This window comes from Physcomitrium patens, chromosome 22 (assembly GCF_059467195.1).
Source record: "Physcomitrium patens ecotype Gransden chromosome 22, ASM5946719v1, whole genome shotgun sequence".
NCBI classification, from domain to species: Eukaryota; Viridiplantae; Streptophyta; class Bryopsida; order Funariales; family Funariaceae; genus Physcomitrium; species Physcomitrium patens.
Genome location: NC_143431.1, coordinates 12015570 through 12036428, shown reverse-complemented (window position 1 = coordinate 12036428; position 20859 = coordinate 12015570). Strand labels below are relative to the sequence as shown.

Here is a 20859-nt window from a genome sequence, read left to right as displayed (position 1 = left end):
AACACTTTAGAGACATCTAATACAACTTCAATTGCCATTATGGATCAACCTCAGTAAAAATGGAGCCTCCAAGTTATTACAAATTCAACTAAATTTTAAATATCTTTATAATCTATAGTTCCAATCATGAAAAATTTTAATCTATGGTATCACAAATTGAGCCATATAAGCACAAGCCGCTTGAAACAACTAGCTAAAATCAAGCGATCATCGAGCTTTTTTTAAAACATGTTTTACAATAAGTATGCTCTACATGTATTCATGGCAAGCAAACAGCAATCAAATTTTCTAAAATTACTACAACTTGTGCCACTCAATTCCTTGAAGTGGTATATTCAGATGTAAGTGACTATATTGCAACATCAACTTTTTCACGCTATGAATACTATGTTACCTTTATAGATGATTTTTTCACTACACCGTTCTTCAACTTATTCATCAAAAAAGTGAATGCTTTCATATGTTTAAAAATTTTCACACTTGGATTGAAATTCAAATGAGATGTAAACTTTATATTCTCCCATCCAATTAAGGAGGAGGAGAATATCTATCATTTGAGTTTGACCAATATTTAGAGGCCCATGGCATCCAATGTCAACTCACCACCACTTACACTCCACATCAAAATAGTGTTGCAGAAAGAAAAAAAAAAAAAAAAAAAAAAAAAAATCACACTCTTTTCAATGCTATCCAATGTCTCCTTCATGACTCCAAGTTATCAAAACCTTATTGAGGTGAAGCTGTCACTTATGCAACTTATTTGCAAAATCGTTGTCCTACAAAAGCTATCCCACTCAACACAACTCCATTTGAACTTTGGCATTTACAGAAGCCAAATTCTAGATCCTCTTCGGGTCAAACTTGACAATAAAATGCATGAATGTATATTTTTGGGTTATAGCCCCTTCAAGTCTGCCACATTCACCTTCACCTTTGCTAGGTGATATCGTGTTGAAATCCGCTACCTCGCCGCACCTTACGGTTCTACTTCTCCTGGATGTCAACGCAGATCAGTAAACTCTTCCTGCTCAACCAATTTTTGGCAGCCTTGTTCTGCCGCCAGTACTTCACTCGCTTCTTGTTTTCCCCCCGACGGAGGCACTGTCTCCAATCTCTTCGGGCCATGGTACTTTATCTTCCCTGCGCAAAAGCCATGACCCGTGCTCGGGCTACGAGTTAATGCCGCATCTCGGCAAGCATACTCAGCTACCACGCCCTGCATCAACTCAGCCTGCCGCGCCCTCCACAGTCCCAGACTCCGCCTAGGTTGACGTGGCTCCTGTCAGTCCACTCACACAACCAAAGGTGTGCCTCTTCCACGGGACCCTGCTGAGAATTACAATCCGGAGACACTTAAGCCACGCTCTCACAAATCAAGACGTCCTCCTCACGCCCTGATTTCCGTCAAAGAGGATCCATTGGAACCCGCAACTTATGTACAAGCAATCAACTCTCTAGAGGCTTCCATTGCAGAAGATGGCTATTGCAGAAGAATTAAATTCTCATGCAGTAAATTTTTTTGGGTGCATATAATAGTATTAGATGTGCATGTAGCTACTTAGTGTATACTTGTAGCCTAAGCCTTACCAAAATTCTTTCAAACTAACTCTTCTCAAGAAAAAGATCCCATGGTCTCAATGTATAACACTAACACTAAAATATTCTACAAAGTTGCCATTAATCTTAACTAATTAATCTTCAAGTCAACCCATTTACAACGTTTTGTTTGGATGAACCCAAAACCAAAAGTAGCCTACACACCAAGCTTGCAACAACACTACAAACATCAATAAAACGTCGACAGTCGTCCATTAATGTACACAAGTGTGAGCATTCTACCACACTCTTCTTGAGAATTAATGCATATTGATGTCACTGTTCCGAAATGAAGCACGGATGTAACGGTGTCGGTAGATCAGGTGGCGCTTCGACGCAAACTGGGAATCTAGCGACGAAGACGAATGGAGTCACCAACGCAACAAAGCCGTGGAGATGTGCAAACGGATCTTAGTTTTGCTAGCGGTGATGTGTTGTATAGAGGAACGCCCAATCTGTGCGACGCCGATTTTATATATTTCTTGTCGTCTTCTTCCAGTGAAAGAATATCACTTTTGTACTTGCAATTTGACCCACGGACTACGCAGCAGCGCATGAGTCGTAATTGAACTCAAATCAAGCCCTTGGAATCGCTACGCCAAGACCAGGCCACCTCCTTTGAATGCCTGGCCACCTCCTGTGACGTTAATGCTTGCGACTTGAGTCATGCTCCAGGCTCGTGATCATGCTTGATTGGAATGATAAGGCATACTGCTTCTAATCTGCAGAGGTGCGGATTTTTTTTGTCCTGTTCCTCTTGCAGAAGCTACCGCCTGAATTTCGTCAGTTGGTGTCTGCAAAGCGGTGATCGTTGACATGCTGTTAGAATGCTGTTAGAAACGGTGATCATTGACCCGACACGCTTTGCACGCCACTCAACATTGTCGGATTCAATGGGGAACAGTAGCTGTGTGCAATTTTTGTGTGAAGAACACTGTCAGGCCCAAAGTCAATTTTTTACTGATGGTGGACTTGTGCGAACAGATCAACATCAAGGGTGATAATTCATGGGTGCGTTCCATTCGAAACTAGCTTGACTTAACAAATTATTGTTTATTCGATCCCCCTTACAGCCGGTCGCAGAGCTGCTTAGATCTTGATCCTCAAGATTCATTGTTACCATCGGAGCTAGAATGGAACTCATGCTATGTCAAGCATGAAACAACAAACTGAAGTAATTGATGCAGAGAAATAAAGTCACCATCTACTGCAACAAGTTGATCTAACGTCTATTGTTCGGCTGATTGTGCTCAGCTGATTCATAGGAACTAGATCCCAAGCGCAACAGGGCACTGACGGTTGCAGGAATAACTCATATTATCCTTCTGTGTAATCTACGTTCAGTTTCTATTGAACTAAGTTGTCTAAATTCTAAGATTCTCTTGATGGAGCAGGATCTAGCAGACATATTGTATTTATTAACTCCTCACAAGTAAATGCAAAACATCACATATACAACCAGTGTAAATCTGGGCGAAAGCACTTCGAGACACTTTACTCAATCTGTACTTAATATGCTACATGCAATATCGTACATTTCTACTCTTCTTGTGAATGTTGGATAAAAGACTAATCCATTCTTGTGAATGTTAGATAAAAACTACTCCCACTTATTCATTATAACTTTCTTTTTGCCAAGTGTTTTCTTTTTCTTTTTCCGAACAATTACCAACAATTGCCAACTAAAGAAGTAATAATAAGTGAAGCACAAAAGTGTTGAAAATGGTTACAAGGCAAAGCTTTTGTAAATATATCAACCAATAGATCTTTGATGGAGATGTAAATTTTATAAATATATATATATATATATATATATATATTCCAAAGTTTATAAATGAAGAAGTATTTAATGTCAATGTATTTGATTTGTTTATGATATATTGAATTTTTAACTAATGTAATGGCTCCTTGATTACTACAAAAAAAATTGATATTAAAAAGAGAACCATGATGATAAGGCTTTATAATAGTTGGATCAATTGAACAGATTTTTGGAAGATTTTGTCATCGTAATGAATTTAGTTACAGTAGTAGAATTAGCTATCATTGATTGATGTTGATTGGTCCATACAATGGCACTATCCGTTGTCGTATTACGTGCTTTCCTGCTCAAGAAAGCGTCGGGTTTCTGGCTGTAGAAGGTAGTATGGAGATTCGTCGATAGTCAAGCAGTCTATCAGTTTTTGACTGCTGGAATATAAATGACTGCAACAATGTACCGTAAATCTATACGGATGCTCTTCGACTGCTTGTCGAAGTCTTTTTTTTTGCCCCAGCCGATAGGTCTCTAGACGTTACAAAGAACCCCGAACAACCCAAACTGTTAATCTTCAATACCCCTTTGTACTTACGATCTTGTATCCACTGACTGTCCTGTTAGATTAATCCAATAAATTTCATTCACTCCGCATACTCAATCCTATAGACACCCCTTTAATCCTTCAATCACAGACGTAACTCGATTTTACAAAACAGTCAAGAGTATTCAAACCCACTTCATTTAAAAATCCCGATTCACCATTACAACACTGACTTCAGCAGCGATTGCCTCAGTCTTCCCAAAACTCTACGAAGAAGAAAAATCCAAATTCTATGTCTTTCTTTCCCCGACCCGAAGCATGAAGCTCCTCTCTCTAATTCCCTTGATCTTCAAAAACCTCCAATGAAACCGAACTGGTAACCTTGCAAAAGCTTGAAAACTAGCTCCCCCCTCCCGATTCCCCGAAAGAAAGAAAAAAAAAAAAAAAAAAAAAAAAACCTCCCCCTCCTAAAACTATATTCTCCCCTAACCTTATCCTCTGAACTTCTTCAATCTTCCATCTTAGATCCGGAATTGGCTCCCGCCGTCAGAGCTTAGATCCAAAATTGGCTCACGTCATCAAGGCCTTCTCCTCCGTTTTTACCTTTAAGAGATCCATTTACCGTAAACAACGTTCCCTGAAACGGCACAAAGAACAGGACAGCCCGAAACAGAATCGAAACCCCGTAATCGGGACCACATTGAGTCGCCCGACCAATTCAGGTCCCATATTGGTAAGATGCCCGTAGTAACCAGGATGCTCGCGTAATTGGGTCAAATTAGTCTTCGCGTCAGACTGGCTGAGGCCCGTAGTAAGATCTGGATTTTCCCGTAACTAGACTTCATTGGGTTGCCCCACCAATATAGGTCTCATATTGGGTAAGAGGACCCGGATTGGATTCTCGAAATTGGATCCAATTGGCTCTTCAAACCCGTCGTGTGAATTGGTCCTTCTCATCCTGCTAACTCCCGTTATTAGAATCGAATGGAGCATTTCAGTATGCCCCGGCTGACTGTAACGGGGTGACTGAACCTGACCACTCAGTATTTGCGCTGGAGTTGGTCGATGCTCCCAATATTCGAGGTAACAGAATATTAATAAAATTCCTCTTCTTTTTTTTTTTTTTATTTTCACTCTATACTCGTGTTACAACACGACATCCACCCCCTCTGAACCTGTGCATCCTCCGGTATGCACCAATTTACCCAATTGCTGTTTGATTCAGAATATATCCCCTACGTCTTTGTCCAGTTCGTCTTCGTCACCTTCATTATCCATATCACTTTCATCTTCTTGCTGCAGAATCTCTGTACCTTCATTAAGGTCTTCCATATTCATCTCTGCGTGTCTTTGTTTAAATATTTTTACTCGCTTCCCTGCAATTGGTATTTTCAATTTTGTACCATCTAACTCCCGTAATGAGTAAGTCGCATTATCATAAACAGTTGTTACAACATATGGTCGAAACCAACGTTTTGAAAATTTCCGCAAAGTACTATGTTGATTATCCAGACTATTGTCATAAACAAGTACCCAGTCACCTTCCTCGATTGCTTTTGGTCTCAATCGATGTTGCTTATCGAATCGCGCCTTGTTTTGTAACCTTGCTCTTTTTAACCTTTCCAATGCTATCTGGACATCTTCCATTCTTTGCTCCAATTGTCGAATCCTATTAGCCAGAAGTTCTTCTCTTGTCAATCCATCTTCCCATGGTAGCATACTCCAAGTAAGTACCTTTTCTTCAATCGGCATAATTGGTTTTTGACCTGTCATAAGTTCTACTGGCATATATCCTGTCACCGAACTATGTGTTGTTCGATCAGCCCATAATGCAAATGACAAAAGCCGTGGCCACTCTTTAACTTTCCCATTACAAGCTTTAACCAATGCTTTCACAATCGGCGGGTGACCGCGTTCACTTTTTGCATTTCCTTCCGGATTATAAGCAGTAGTCAGTGATAGTTTAACTCCACATTTTTCAAAGAACTTACGAGCTTCTTGTGCATTTAATTCTCCACGATCTACAGTGATTTTTCCTACGCACCCGTAAAGACAAATGACATCTTCAAGCAAAAACCTACAAATCTCCTCTGTAGATTTTGTCCTCAATGCTCTTCCTTCTACTAGATTTGATAAATCTTCACGAGCTAAAACCAAATATCTCATGTGCCATAACCCAACCGGCATAATAACCAAATCAACAACCCATTTAAAATGAATAGCCAGAGGATACGTAGGATGAAGACCATCTCGATGTCGGATATTAGAATACGATTGACAGATTTTACATGACTCTACAAATGAAAGCACATCTCGATACATATTTTTCCACCAATATCGTTCCTTGAGTTTAGCAAAAGTAGCCCAGATTCCTCTATGCCCTGCCCATAAACTATCATAAAACTCCTTTAATAATTTTAGTTTTTCTTCCCTTTTGCCTATCACTCGTTGTGGAATCCCAATTCCTTTCTTCGGTCTCTTCCATAAGAATCCATCTCGAAGTAAAAATCCATATGCTTTTTTTCTTATTTGTTTGAATTTTTCTGTAGACCAATTCCCCTACTTAGACAAGGTATTCAAATAATGACCAATATCCAATAATTCTCCTTCATAAGATTCTTCAAGAAATAGCTTGTCTTCTCTGTTGAGATTCGATATTGAATAGAATTTCAATCCGACATCATCAATGCCTTCAACCATTTCGTCCTCCCTCTCGTATCTTGCTCGAGATAGCATGTCTGCTACTAAATTGTCCTTTCCAGTAATATGCTTAAATTCTGGATTTAATGACTTAATATAAGCAATCCATCTCAACATTGCAATATCTGGCGTTGAACAGTTAATAATCATTCCAAGCAATGGCAAGCAATCTGTTTCAATTACTACTACTGCCCCAATCAAATAGTCCTTTTCAGCTTTCATAGCCGAAACGACTCCCCTAAGTTCTCTTTTGACTTGCGAATATGCACGCTGACGAATACTTAAAACTTTAGCCCCAAATCGAACTGCAAATCTACTCCCATTCGAATCATCTTGACCCACAGTCCATCCAACGGCAATTGGACTAGCGTCTACAGTAAGAATCACTGGTCTATTGCACTTATAATCAACCTTCCTCAATATTGGAGGTGACATCAATAATTTCTTCAATCTTTGCATTGCTTGAATATGCCTTTCTTCCCATTCAAATCGGTAACCCTTGCGTAACAGTTCATATAATGGATCCGCTATGTGAGCAAAATGAGGGATCCAGATTCGATAAAATACACATGCACCCAAAAACCTGCGAACCTCTGTTAAAGAACCACAATCCTCTTTCATCCGTCCAATTGCATCAACTTTAGTCGGATCTGGTTTTCTTCCGTAAGATCCGCATAAATGTCCAACAATTACAACCTCTCGCACTCCAAATACGGACTTCATACCCGATAATGTAAGATGAACTTCTCCAAGCCGAGTTAAAATCTTTTCACAATCTTGTATATGATCAACAACATATCTGCGACACCCCCTCGTATCTAAAGTTTCATCCTTGTCTCCTTCTCTGCACCCTTTTATAGGAACATCATCCAAAAAAGGCATAGTCTTTTCCGGAATAAAATCTCTCAATACCTTATTCATCCCATTCATCATATGCGCAACTGAGTTGGTCGCGCCTTGAGGAAGAGTGCACATTCTAACCAATCCAAGTAGTGTCCTCATTGTTGTCATATTTCTACTTCCTTCGGCAAGTTGAAATTGATCATAACTTGAATATAAGTCACCTATTGAATAGATCGCCCTTCCAGCAAACGCCTCAGCAAATTCATCCACAATAGGTCCAATTCCTGCATTCCTGACAGTTACAGCATTCACCGGCTGTATACCTTGAATAAATCGTAGTGACCTATTCTTCTTAGGTGCCGTAAACCATCAACTAGAATACGGCGCAAATGAAGGTTCTAATATTTTCATCTTTATCTTTTCTTTCAATAGTTCCACCAATTTAGGTAAATGTGTCCTCGGTACTGAAATCGGTCTTAGATTCCAAGGTACATGCGGTACAGTGAAGATAACCATAGGTGTTATAATATTTAGATCCACACATCCAATTTCATGAGATTCGAAGGCAAACGATCTACCTTGTTTAGCCAACATCTTTTTGAAGCAAGTAATTTCCTCCGGCAATAAAGAACCATCAGAACCAATCTTCAATTCTTCAAAAGTCTCTTCAGTAAACTGATGTCCAATATTCATTACATCTCTTAAACTTGCTTCTTTTGATGCTTCTCCCATTTGTTCTTTAGAATCCTCTGGTAATGGTCCGGCAACAGGCTTTACCTTCTTATCTGCCGTTTTATATCTCGTCTCTACTGTGACTTTTGGTGCTTGAAAAGATTCAAGCATGGTATAAACCTCTCTCGAATGAATCTCAATAATCTTATCATTATCCCCTAACCCAATAGATGTAATCAATTCCAATGAATCTTCCAGCCCATTTTCTTCATAAACACCCAAAATCCTCTCATCATCTTGCAATGTACCTATCTTGCGTAACTGTCCTTCAATATCATATAATCTTTTTCTTTCTTTTCTTTTAAAATCATCAACTTTCTTATACATAATATTTCCATTCTCCAATATACCAATAAAACTCGCATCAAAGGCACCTTCATCTCGCGAGAGCACCTCCTCTTTTGTACCTCCATAATCTCGCTTTACAGTGGTACCTCCCCAAAATCCTTAAATCCTTCAACAATCTTTGGCAATGGTTTCTCCCTCAACCTATCTCGATTCCGTTCATGGTTAGGAGGTACTGTTAGAAATTATACGGCTTTCCTCCCATCCTCGCTACGTACTCTTGCATAAGCAGAACCATCATCAAGTACCTTTGTTTCCATCCGTGTTGCCGTGATATAAGGTTGTCCTAAAATCAACGGATAAGACATTGTATCTTGAACAAAGAAATGTTGCTCCGTCGCAACATCCCCAATCCGAATTTTGACATCTGGACAAGCTCAATATAATTCGCCTCGTGTGTTATTAGCTGCTCGTATTGCCCATCCATGTTCCATATCAATTGGCCATTTTTGCTTCTTATAAAGATCTTTAGACATGAGATTTATTTCAGAACCATGGTCCACCAAAGCAACTATTGGTTCTTCTATATCTCCTACCTTCACCAATACCTCAGTAGTTGTCCTTGCCCAATGCTTTCGAGTATAATGGCTCAAAGTTTCCATTTCCTTGTCACTAGAATCTTCGAAACGTACTCGCTGATTATACCCATTCTTTTCATTTGTTGGTTGCTTGTAACCAATATCAACCTCTTCTTCATTTTTATATATTCTTGCATCAATAGCATGACTCATTCCAGTTTCGCTCATTAATTGCCTCTTTCGCTTAATGCTGTCAATGATAACATCATGAAACTCCTTCTTTGCAATTCCCAAGACTTCTTTCAATGTGAATTCCACCTTAGCGTTTAATATACGTTCTTCCAACACCCCTTTCAAATTTGTTGCCGCTTCAATGTCAGAAAGTAGCTTATAAGCAATTGATTTGCCCTTATCTTTTGTCTCCCAATGATGCTGAGGTATCCTTTACAGGCAATTCTTGTGAAGCTGCCTCCCGAGCCTTGTCTCCTCGAGTTTGCCTCTTAAAAGAATTTCCTTCTCTAGTATCATCAAAATTTCCTCGTCTTTTTTCTTCCATCAAAGCTTCATGTTGGCTCTTAGCAATATATGCATGAACTGAAAGAGACTCAACAGGATCCTCCCAACCTGTTCTTCCTCGTATTGTAGCTGCAGTTCTCAATAGCGCTTCTCGAGGTAATTTCCCTTCTTGCATTGTAGAAACGGCAGAAGCCCAAAACTCACTAGTTTTCGTACTTCTACCAATTTCATCATCTACTCTAGCACCATAACTTGCACTTTCTCGTACTACTGTTTCATGCTCTTTTAAGTAATCTTGAACCAATGTTCTCATTCTTCCCTTGCCAAAATTGGTTTGAAGAAGATCCTCCCTATCTTTCAATGCTATCTTCCCATCTTTCCAGCAAATAATTCCCTGCCGTATCATATTATTAAATTCATTGCAATCTTTTCTAGTGTGTGAAGCATCATCACACCAAATGCATCTTTGTACATATCCTTGTTTTGAAACATTCTTCGAATTGTTTATAGAAGTATTCTCTTCAAGTCTTGCCAATTTGATTTGAAGATCTCGTATTCCTCGTATAATTTCTTCCATACCCATATCTGCTTTCTTTGACAAGGATGTCGAAGGTTGAACTGTAGGCATTGTCGGTGGTGTTGTACGTACTGGAGCTTTGGGTGCTTGTACTGTTTTCGGAATATTCCTCCTATCCTTCCTCCTTTCTTTTTTTGTAAGCAACCCCACCACATCTTCAACGTTCTTCCACTTTGTTGTCAATCCTTCATCTTCTTCTTTGTCTTCAAGAAGGGGTTCTAATTTCTCTTGCAATTCTCCATCAGCAGCTTGAAGAAATAGATCAACTTTGTTCGACTCCAATGTCAATTTTTCTACCTTTGATAATTGAGAGTATTGCCTCTCAAATTCCCTTAGTAGCTCTGTTGCTTGCAAATTCTTATTGGGCCGTTCAATCCATCCCAGAAACAGCTTCTTAGTAACGCGATCAACATCTTCCAAGAAATATTCGTCTTTCAATGCATGTGAAAAATCTTCCCATGAATTCCCACAACGATCCGTAATCGATGTAATGTGGTCCCTTATCTCCGGTATCGTGGTAAGTCCAAATAGTGCAACCATTTTCTTCTCAGAAACCCGATTTAATTCCATTTCACGAACATAACATCTTAAATACCTTGAAATATTCCTCCCATCAAATTGATCAATTTTATTGACCACTGCTTGTAATACTTTGGTTGCCAAAGCTTCCTTTCGATCATTGCTTTGTTGTTACTGCATTGACAATGAGAAGGCTTGAAACAAACTAGCAATAGATGGATCCATGTGCATACCTTGTCCTTTAGAAGACTCCCCACCAGAAACTTCTCCCAAAAATCCTTCAAAATATTTATTTTCGTTTTCCATAAAAATAAAGATAAAATCAACCGAAATCCAATACCTTCCACCTCAAGCTTTCACGTCGGGTTCACCACTTATGTCGTATTACGTGCTTTCCTGCTCGAGAACGCGCCGGGCGTCTGGCTGTAGAAGGTAGTATGGAGATTCGCCGATAGTCACGCAGTCTATCAATTTTTGGCTGCTGGAATATAAACGACTGCAACAATGTACCGTAAATCTATACGGATGCTCTTCGACTGCTTGTCGAAGTCTTTTTTTTTGTCCCAGCCGATAGGTCTCTAGACGTTACAAAGAACCCCGAACAACTCAAACTGTTAATCTTCAATACCCCTTTGTACTTACGATCTTGTATCCACTGACTGTCCTGTTAGATTAATCCAATAAATTTCATTCACTCCGCATACTCAATCCTATAGACACCCCTTTAATCCTTCAATCACAGACGTAACTCGATTTTACAAAACAGTCAAGAGTATTCAAACCCACTTCATTTAAAAATCCCGATTCACCATTACAACACTGACTTCAGCAGCGATTGCCTCAGTCTTCCCAAAACTCTACGAAGAAGAAAAATCCAAATTCTATGTCTTTCCTTCCCCGACCCGAAGCATGAAGCTCCTCTCTCTAATTCCCTTGATCTTCAAAAACCTCCAATGAAACCGAATTGGTAACCTTACAAAAGCTTGAAAACTAGCTCCCCCCCCCCCGATTCCTCGAAAGAAAAAAAAAAAAAAAAAAAAAAAAAAAAAAAAACGGCACATAGAACAGGACAGCCCGAAACAGAATCGAAACCCCGTAATCGGGACCACATTGAGTCGCCCGACCAATTCAGGTCCCATATTGGGTAAGATGCCCGTAGTAACCTGGATGCTCGCGTAATTGGGTCAAATTGGTCTTCGCGTCAGACTGGCTGAGGCCCGTAGTAAGACCTGGATTTTCCCGTAACTAGACTGCATTGGGTTGCCCCACCAATATAGGTCTCATATTGGGTAAGAGGACCCGGATTGGATTCTCGAAATTGGATCCAATTGGCTCTTCAAACCCGTCGTGTGAATTGGTCCTTCTCATCCTGCTAACTCCCGTTATTAGAATCGAATGGAGCATTTCAGTATGCCCCGGCTGACTGTAAGGGGTGACTAAACCTGACCACTCAGTATTTGCGCTGGAGTTGGTCGATGCTCCCAATATTCGAGGTAACTGAATATTAATAAAATTCCCCTTCTTCTTTTTTATTTTTTTATTTTCGCTGTATACTCGTGTTACAACACGACACCGTAACAGTATAAACATATTATGTGCACTTTTTAAAATTGTCCATGTCATTGGCAAAGTATACATGAAAAAAACCACATAGCAAAAAATTGGATGTAATAAAGTATTAAATATTGAATTAAATTTTTTTCTTTTAAATATCAAAAAAAAAATTTGAAAGTATTCAAGTGACTTTTTCTCTTGTTGCTATTGATATCAAGTAACCTTAATAAGAGAAAATGACATATTATAACAAAAGACTATCATCGCATATATTAAGCAACCAATGCATCATAAGTAGGATTCATTTGTTAAAATAATTCCATCAAAATTGATAGAGAGTTTAAAATCTAGCTTTGTTAATATAACTACAAATTTATAATTAGAAATTTTAAAGCACTAAAAAATAATAATAATATATAGTTTCTAAAAAATAAATAGAATTTTTTTGGCATAATTTCTTTTAATTTAAAAGCCAACAAAAGAATAAATTATTCTAATATTAATTTAAAATATTACAATAAGATATAATAAAACAAATAATAATATATTTTAGATCAAAAGAAAAATTAAAGTTTTCATCTATATATATATATATATATATATATATATTTATTGATAAAAATTATTTGTTAAAGTCATTTATAAAATCATTTGCTAAAGTCACATTACTAAATATCCTTGAATTAGATCATGTAAATATCTTTGATGAAGTTTCTATTAAGAAATAATATACCAATGTTGAACTATAGAAATTCCATATTTTATATTGTTCCGATTGCAAATAAAATGTATACCAAATGAAGTTCAAAAATAGAATTAAGAGTTTTAAAATAATTTTTGTCATATTTTTTAGTAAATATCTTTGTAATGACGTAATCCTTATATTAATCAATTTTTCCATTAGATTTGTATTTGAGCTTGTATACTGACTTACACCAAATTGGTTTTCAATAATCAAATATAGGCTAGAAATTTCACATGTCATTTATATAGAGTGCATTATATTTAGCTTATAGTGCTTCTACTCAATTGTAAGAATGTCCAAAGGCTATGGCATCACAATAAGTTTGTAATTTAAGAAAACACTCATTCATTGTTACAAGATAAACTATTGAATTATCAATAAATTGAATAAATTATTAGAGGTAAAGAATTTATGATTTCTAGGAGTATTTTATAATAATATCTTTGTCGTAGAATATAATTGTCTTGAATTAGATTCTTACAAATATGTTGTAGTAAATTTTCTTGTCAAAATAGACTAAATATAGGTTTTAAATTAGTATTTGAATTAATATTTGTTTAAAAGAGAATTGTTTAAAAGAGAACTATTTACAAAAATTATAGATTTACTCTTTCCAATTAATTTTACACATTTTAATTTATTGATATATATATATATATATATATATATATATAATTGAAAATCCTATAATAGACAATCAAGGATTTTTTTTAAACCAAATTATTCTTAAAAGGTCGGATTTAAGTACTCAATACCGTGATTTATACTAAATTTCTTAAAATTGTTACTTGTGTCATGTTTAATTACTTTTGCCATGTATTAGTTGCCAAAAGACTTTTAAATCTGATTTTGTAAAATGAACAAATTAATATGTTATGGCATTTCCTTCTAAGAACATAAAATACTAAGCACCAACAATAAATTTCTCATTGAACTTTTCTAAAGTATCATCTTGAAGAAACTTCCATAGATAGATACACCATTATTTGTTTGGATTTGTTAAGTAGTTGAATTTAGCATGATTGCCAAGCATATAATTGTGTCATAAAGTAGTATTTGAAATAATATATTTGATGGTAAAATCCAATAGAAAGTTGTAATAAAACATGCATTTAATATTTGGAATGTTGACGTGTGCCATCTTTTTATTTCATAAGTTTATGTTTTTTTATTTTTTAACAAAAATATTAAATTTTCAACAAAAATGGTTGAGATTGAAGTTGCATTGGCTATGGATGTTATTAATACTATAGTTAATGGTGGTATAACTTGTAATGATAACTGATATAATAAATTTTAGTTTTTTTAAAAAAAAAATTGTCCAATTTAGATAAGTATTTATATGCTGTCAAGTTTGTGACAAAAAAGATACTATGATTAGATATAATATTAAAAAATTAATTAATTAATTAATTAATTGTAGACTAAAAATAAAACATAAATTATATTTTTAAGACTTCTAGAAAATAACTTATCATTTATTAGTCATTGTATACAAACATTCTCCAATCATATGCCTGGAATGTTTTATTGTTGGCAACAGTGATTAGCATTTTCATTTAAGAATCAAAATAAAAGATTGAAACCACTTGCAATGGTCCATTTTAGATTCCTTAGCAGCAAAGTCAGTATACCAATATTTATTACTAAAAAGAATCAAATAAGTATAAGAAGTCATGAATGTAAAATCATTCATGATATTCAAAAAAATTTGTAAATCCTTTGACGACAAATTATCACCATCATCTAAACTCAAGTCATATTGAAGACTTTTTATTTACCATGTTTTGTAAATTAGAAGATACAATATTAAGTTGTTTTAAGCAAGTACAATCTGTAAATCAATGATTGCTTACCCTACAATTAAAATATTAAGTTCTACTTCTTAGATCACAAATAGAATTCACATCTTTTTGATGCTACTCACAAAAATTTATTGTACCATTGCTTTGACCTTGTGCTTGAGTAAAATATGCAAGAGCATTAAGTTCCTCCAAGTTACTATAGATTTGTAATAATGTCTCATGCCATTGAAGACTCTCTTAAAGAGCAAAGATTGTGTGCTTCTCTTTATGAACATTTGTCTGTGCTGCAAGGATCTTATTGAAGCTCAATTATAAACTAGACATGATTTTTGAATAAATTATATATTCACTGATTTCATTGCCAAGGTCTTTGAGCAATAAAGTCATTGTCTCAATATTATAATTATATGAGCTTATATCATTAGAGTGAGATATTTTATAGTCATAAATATTTTTTGTAATTGAAATACATTTTCTTTGATGCACTAGAGATAAATGGAACAAAGTTTAGTCCACATATTTTTGGCTTTGGTACAGCTTATTAGTTTTGATATAATTCTTGAAGATATATCTAAATTAATAAGCATCCTAACATTGGTATTTTTCTAGTCCCATGCATCTATACATTCTTAAAATTTGATGTTTCTACATATTCTAAGCATGGACACTAGTTTTTTCACAATTCCAATGACCACATTAAAAACCTATTTTAACTAGAAAATTATTTCTACATGATATTTTTATATTAAAAAATATTTTCCATCAAAGCTTTAATTCCAAATTTCTCACTCTTCTCCATTGTATTTGTAAACAATACAAAATGTAAGAAAAAATAACTTTCAATTAGTATTGGTAAATAAGATATTCAATAAATAAAGCAAAAATAATATCAAAAAATAAATAAACAATAAAAATAATATATGATCCATTCACATGGGGGATAGGCCTATAACCTATTGTATTTATTAACTCATCATATGTAAATGTAAAACAACATCACATACACAACCAATAAAAATTTATGCCAATACACTTCAAACCACTTTACACAATCCATATTCAAGATAAATTTGTGCAAAAACACTTCAAGCCACTATCCTCAATTTGTATTCAAGATGCTACAAGCAATATCATGCATCTTTATGCTAATAGTGAATGTTGCATAATCTAATTGCAACACTATATTGATTTATCTACATTGATTTGGTGGTTGATCTTGATTATTTGGATGAAGAAAGTTGAATGAATGACTTCATCTTACAAGTTGATTGCTGACTTTCATTCAGATCTAATCCAAAGTATTGTCATCAAACCGCTACTTGTCCCTAAGAATGCTCCAGATTTCTATGGTAGTGCCAACCGCCATAACATTGAAGCATATGTAAGCTACCAGTTCCCTTGAAAATAGTTGTATCCTGTTTTGCGGCTCGCTTTAAAGTACTGCCTCAAGTTACTGTAGTACCTTGAGTAATCTTCCGGAATTTCCACGTGAGTACCGTCAATAAGACTCTGCAAGCAAGCCACCCGAGGATCATCTCCTTTCACTGCACCACCAAGTACACTCTCAGCCTCACACGTATTGTACACTGAGATTTTGCTGCTGCACGTTGAATAAGTGTAATTCCGTTGGCTCTGGTTACCTGAAGGAGCCACAGCTATGAGCGATTCGTATGCTCTGTGCACTTCTATGAACTTCGCTTCGCAACTTTCACCAGATTTAGAAACGTCGGGATGGCAATGTAAAGCGAGCTTGCGGTAAGCGGCCTTCACCTCTGATTTAGTTGCGTTTGGCCCAATCCCAAGGATCCTTCCATAGTCCGCTGCTGTTGGTGCATCCAAGTAGACAGATCCAGACGAAGCCTTCACCATAAGATTCTTGGAGGAACTCTTCGATGGTTGTGTCAATTGCACAGGACTGAAACAGTGCCGATCGAGAAATCCACGGCCCAACGTCATTTCGAAGACAAAAGAACGAAGTCCCTCCCTCGAATAGCTCTGCTTCAGTCCTCGCTTCCGATTGGCTACTTCACATGTTGGCTTCCGCTGGTCGTTGCCGGCCCGCAACGCAATTTGTCTCTTTCGCTCAGACTAAGAAGAGACAGTAAAAAACCTGAAAGAACATCAGATCATAAGCACTGCGAGCAACTAGGAAAATCCGGCAGATGTCCTGCGTCTGTGTCGTTTAAGCTCCCTTCATCCTCCAACTGCTCGATGAAGATTGCTCGGCAGTCACCAACGTCCTGCTGCTCTTATACACAACCTCTGACTCGTCATGACTGGCGAGGTCTACTTCTGGGCTCCGCTTTTGACTACTCTGTGGAGCTGTAGCCATCTCTGACTAACGTCTACGCAATCCCCTGCACGGCAATCCTGAGTTTCACTTGAGCCATGCCGCAGCGGCGGTTTCAGCGTTGGGAACAGTTCTGGTCAAAATCGGCCGAACCCCGCGCCTTCATAGCTATGCTCGAAACCTAGGAAGCAAGTCTTTGACGGGCGTCATCTTGTACCGGGGTATCTACCCAGCCCGTGTGATCCGCTTTCCGCGGATATCAGCTTTGCGCAACTCAAGGCAGGTTTTCATGTGTGGGTGGTTATTCAAGTAAACTTTTGTTTGTTTCAGTTTTTTTATTTTTATTTTTATTTCTTCCCAAAACATATATATATATATATATATATATATATAAAAAAAATTCATTTTTTTCTGTCATTTTTTAGAGAAAAATAAAAAGAAAAGGAGAATACAAAACAAAACTGTTTTAGGTTGAAAGTATTATTTGAAACTTCAAAAAATATAACTTTTTCCCCCAGGAGCTTTGACGAGTAATAAAGTCTGATTCTGCAAAAAAAATCTCTCCAATTTCTATACAATATAAAATACCATAAGTTGGTCATAATTGTTCAAATGATTCCAGAAAGTTGATACATTTAAAAGCTAAGCAATGTAATTTTTTTAACCTTCTGTTTCCTCAAAATCAAAGTTCTTGCAATTATCTTTTGGTACAAAATGAAATTCAAAACAACCATTGAAACAAGAAAATTATCATAATAAACCATGTTTTTTTATTTTTATCACTATGAGAGTTTTTACATGTATTAGTACAATGTTTACAATATGGTGCAATACAAAATATCTTCATTATATATATATATATATATATATATGTGTGTGTGTGTGTATGTATATATATATATATATATATATATACATATATATATAAAATTTGTATGAAAGCCTCCTAAAAAGTCCTTATGTTTTCTGTGAGTTTTATATATTAATTGCTTATTTAATAAAACCAGTTCTAAAAACAATTTATTTTATAATTACAGTTATTCCTAATTCATAAGTAATCCAGTTTCAAATCTTCAAAAATAAAGTCATGATGAATTTGTGGAGTATTTGGTGCATATTTATTGCGCCCTTTGAAATATATAAATGTGTGTGTGTGTATATATTCTGTATTCTCTGTAATGAAGTTACTTTTATGCTTGACTGCGACCAGGGCTAACATGTGTTTATTATCAAATGTTGCAATAAATCTCAAGAATAAAATTTACTTAATTTTTTTTAATAACGACAAAACCATCATGCTAGACCTTGCAAATTATTTTTAATTTATTTTATTTTTTTAGCTTGAGATTCATCATAAACCAAAGAGTTACCCAAAAATGTAAAATTTAGCATGCACCGTTTTGTAATATTCGTCCACATATTTTATATCAAGGACATCGAGTTTTGACTGCAGTTTGTTTCCTGTACTTTCTATTGCCACATAAAGGAAAATTAAACGTATTTATATTTTTTGTATTGAAATCTACTTTTTATGATTATGTGGAATTATTATAAACATAAAACACAAAATAGTACAAAATAAAAATCTAGAATATGTATAATTAGATCATACCATATCCCTGATTAATTAAAATATATGAAATTATAAATAAAAAATTATATTTATTTTTGGTTAATTTAAATACCAATGATCTTAGTATACACAATTTCAATTAATCAGAACAATGGTATAATCTAAAATATATATATTACAAAATAAAGGAACCAACCTGACAATGAGCCTACTCACAACAAGTGAAATCAACAAAAATTTGTGGAATCTGAAGATCTACTAGACCACAACCCCAATCAACAACATTTTCTTGACATGAGCATTGATCTACTTTCGCGCCATAGTGACCTGTCAATTTCCCACTCAAATTTAAATTTGAAACGGTACCGAGTTCCCGCCTCATCTTGGCGCCTTTCCTGTCCACATCTTCCCGAGTTTCCCCCATACTTAGAGTTGGCATCCCCATTGGTTCTGTATTCTCAACTTGCTTGTGTGGAATTTGTGTATCCGGTAGTGTCCAGGTCGTTGTGTGTTGGTTTGATTGTCTATCTGTTTGGAGTTGGACGGTGCCTTTAGCCATGTCTGGACGCGGTAAAGGAGGTAAGGGCTTGGGGAAGGGTGGCGCCAAGCGTCATAGGAAGGTGTTGCGAGACAACATTCAGGGTATCACTAAACCCGCCATCCGGCGCCTGGCGCGAAGAGGAGGTGTGAAGCGTATCAGTGGGCTTATTTACGAAGAGACTCGTGGTGTGCTCAAAATATTTTTGGAGAACGTGATCAGGGATGCTGTGACGTACACCGAGCACGCGAGGCGCAAGACTGTGACGGCCATGGATGTGGTCTATGCATTGAAGCGACAGGGCAGGACTCTGTACGGGTTTGGAGGCTAGATCCTGTGTGCGAGTTGGTTCTTTCATACAAACTGGTGTTGTTGAACACCACATCTTTTTTGAATCCTTGTCAAGTCTAACTTCCATGCCATTTCTGTTTCTCGTAAGGGTGCGGGTTTGTTGTGTACTCTTGGCAGTTGCGCAATATGAATGTGTCGTGCTGATGATAGAGAGACTTAAGATAGTGTCGATTACAGCTGGATCTTGTGTTGCTTCGAAATCCGACTCATAACGTTCGAGATACAGATCAGCCCGTATAGAGCTACCCTAGGTAATTTACTTGACCTTGGTTAGTGCCCAGTACCTGAGTGACAAGCAGCCGTGCGATTCCTCTGGTATGCCTTCCATGGTCGGTCGCGGGGAATAGTATCTAATTGAACCGACCTTGAATTCAGAGATCACTCAGGGACGGGACGTTGGCCCTGGCCAGTCCATATGCCGTGTACTATTTTTGAGCATGATTTGCTTTTGGTTTTCGACTTTTCATAACCCCATAGCTGAACCTGCCACGTAAAACAACTGCGAAAACGGAGGATCTAACTTCAACAAAGAATTGACACAATACCAATTCAGTTTCTGTATCGACCATTATGTTTCACGTCTTCTCATGTATTTGCACGTATTGTTTGTATTTCTGTTGGTTTATTGCGATTTGGTTCTACTAACATCTACTATCTTTTTTCTAAACTTAAAAAAGAAAGCATTCACACCTAAATATTGAAAACAGAACGTCTATTTCAACACACTGACCTTGTTTGGCTGTAGACAATAGCGATCTTGCAAATCAATTGTTACTATTCTTCTTATACTGCCTGTCCATAATTCTAATTGAAACATCTCCCAAACTGGTAAAAAAGACGGATAAAACTCAATCTCTCCTTAGAAAGATAGAGATTAAGGGCTAATATCTACACATCCTCCTACTAAAAATAAACAAGTACCATTCCGTATAAATGTGTACAGATTGCCTCCAAATTAATATTTTTAAACTGCAGGTTAAAATTGCAGGTTGAAATTGCAGTTAGTTTAAAAGAAAGAAAATAAATATATAGGATAGAATTAAAACGGATACTGAGTTCTTTTCTCGTATGTTGTACGTTTCTTACAATTATCTTGTATACTTTAGAATCTACGTTGCCTTGATAATCAAGTTTAGAATCTTAGTTGGTTTGAATTGCAATAATCAGGAGGAAAAACAGAAATTATAGTAAAGAGGAATTAAAAATAAGTAGTTTTTTTATTGAAAGTATGATGCAGTTAATAAAGCTTGAAATACTACAATGAGCTTCTTTTATATATTAAAAATTACTAACATGAGATAAAGTAGCCATAGGTAATAAAGAATAACTTCAAAAGCTTTTAAAGCTATATTTATAT

At 36.3% G+C, this 20859-nt stretch overlaps 2 protein-coding genes across 2 annotated transcripts; one reads left to right on the top strand and one right to left on the bottom strand.

Annotated features, from left to right (window-relative positions):
- Positions 1-15808: 15808 nt before the first annotated feature.
- Positions 15809-17173, bottom strand: LOC112275028 (uncharacterized). Its single transcript, XM_024504955.3, has 2 exons — positions 16391-17173; positions 15809-16294 (listed from the first exon to the last, which is right to left on the bottom strand). Exons 1-2 carry the CDS (start codon positions 16704-16706, stop codon positions 16137-16139), a joined length of 474 nt encoding a protein of 157 aa, XP_024360723.1. The 5' UTR covers positions 16707-17173; the 3' UTR covers positions 15809-16136.
- A 1859-nt stretch (positions 17174-19032) lies between these two features.
- On the top strand, positions 19033-20059 carry LOC112275030 (histone H4). Its single transcript, XM_024504958.3, has one exon. The coding sequence runs from the start codon at positions 19171-19173 to the stop codon at positions 19480-19482; it is 312 nt and encodes a 103-aa protein (XP_024360726.1). The 5' UTR covers positions 19033-19170; the 3' UTR covers positions 19483-20059.
- Positions 20060-20859: the final 800 nt, after the last annotated feature.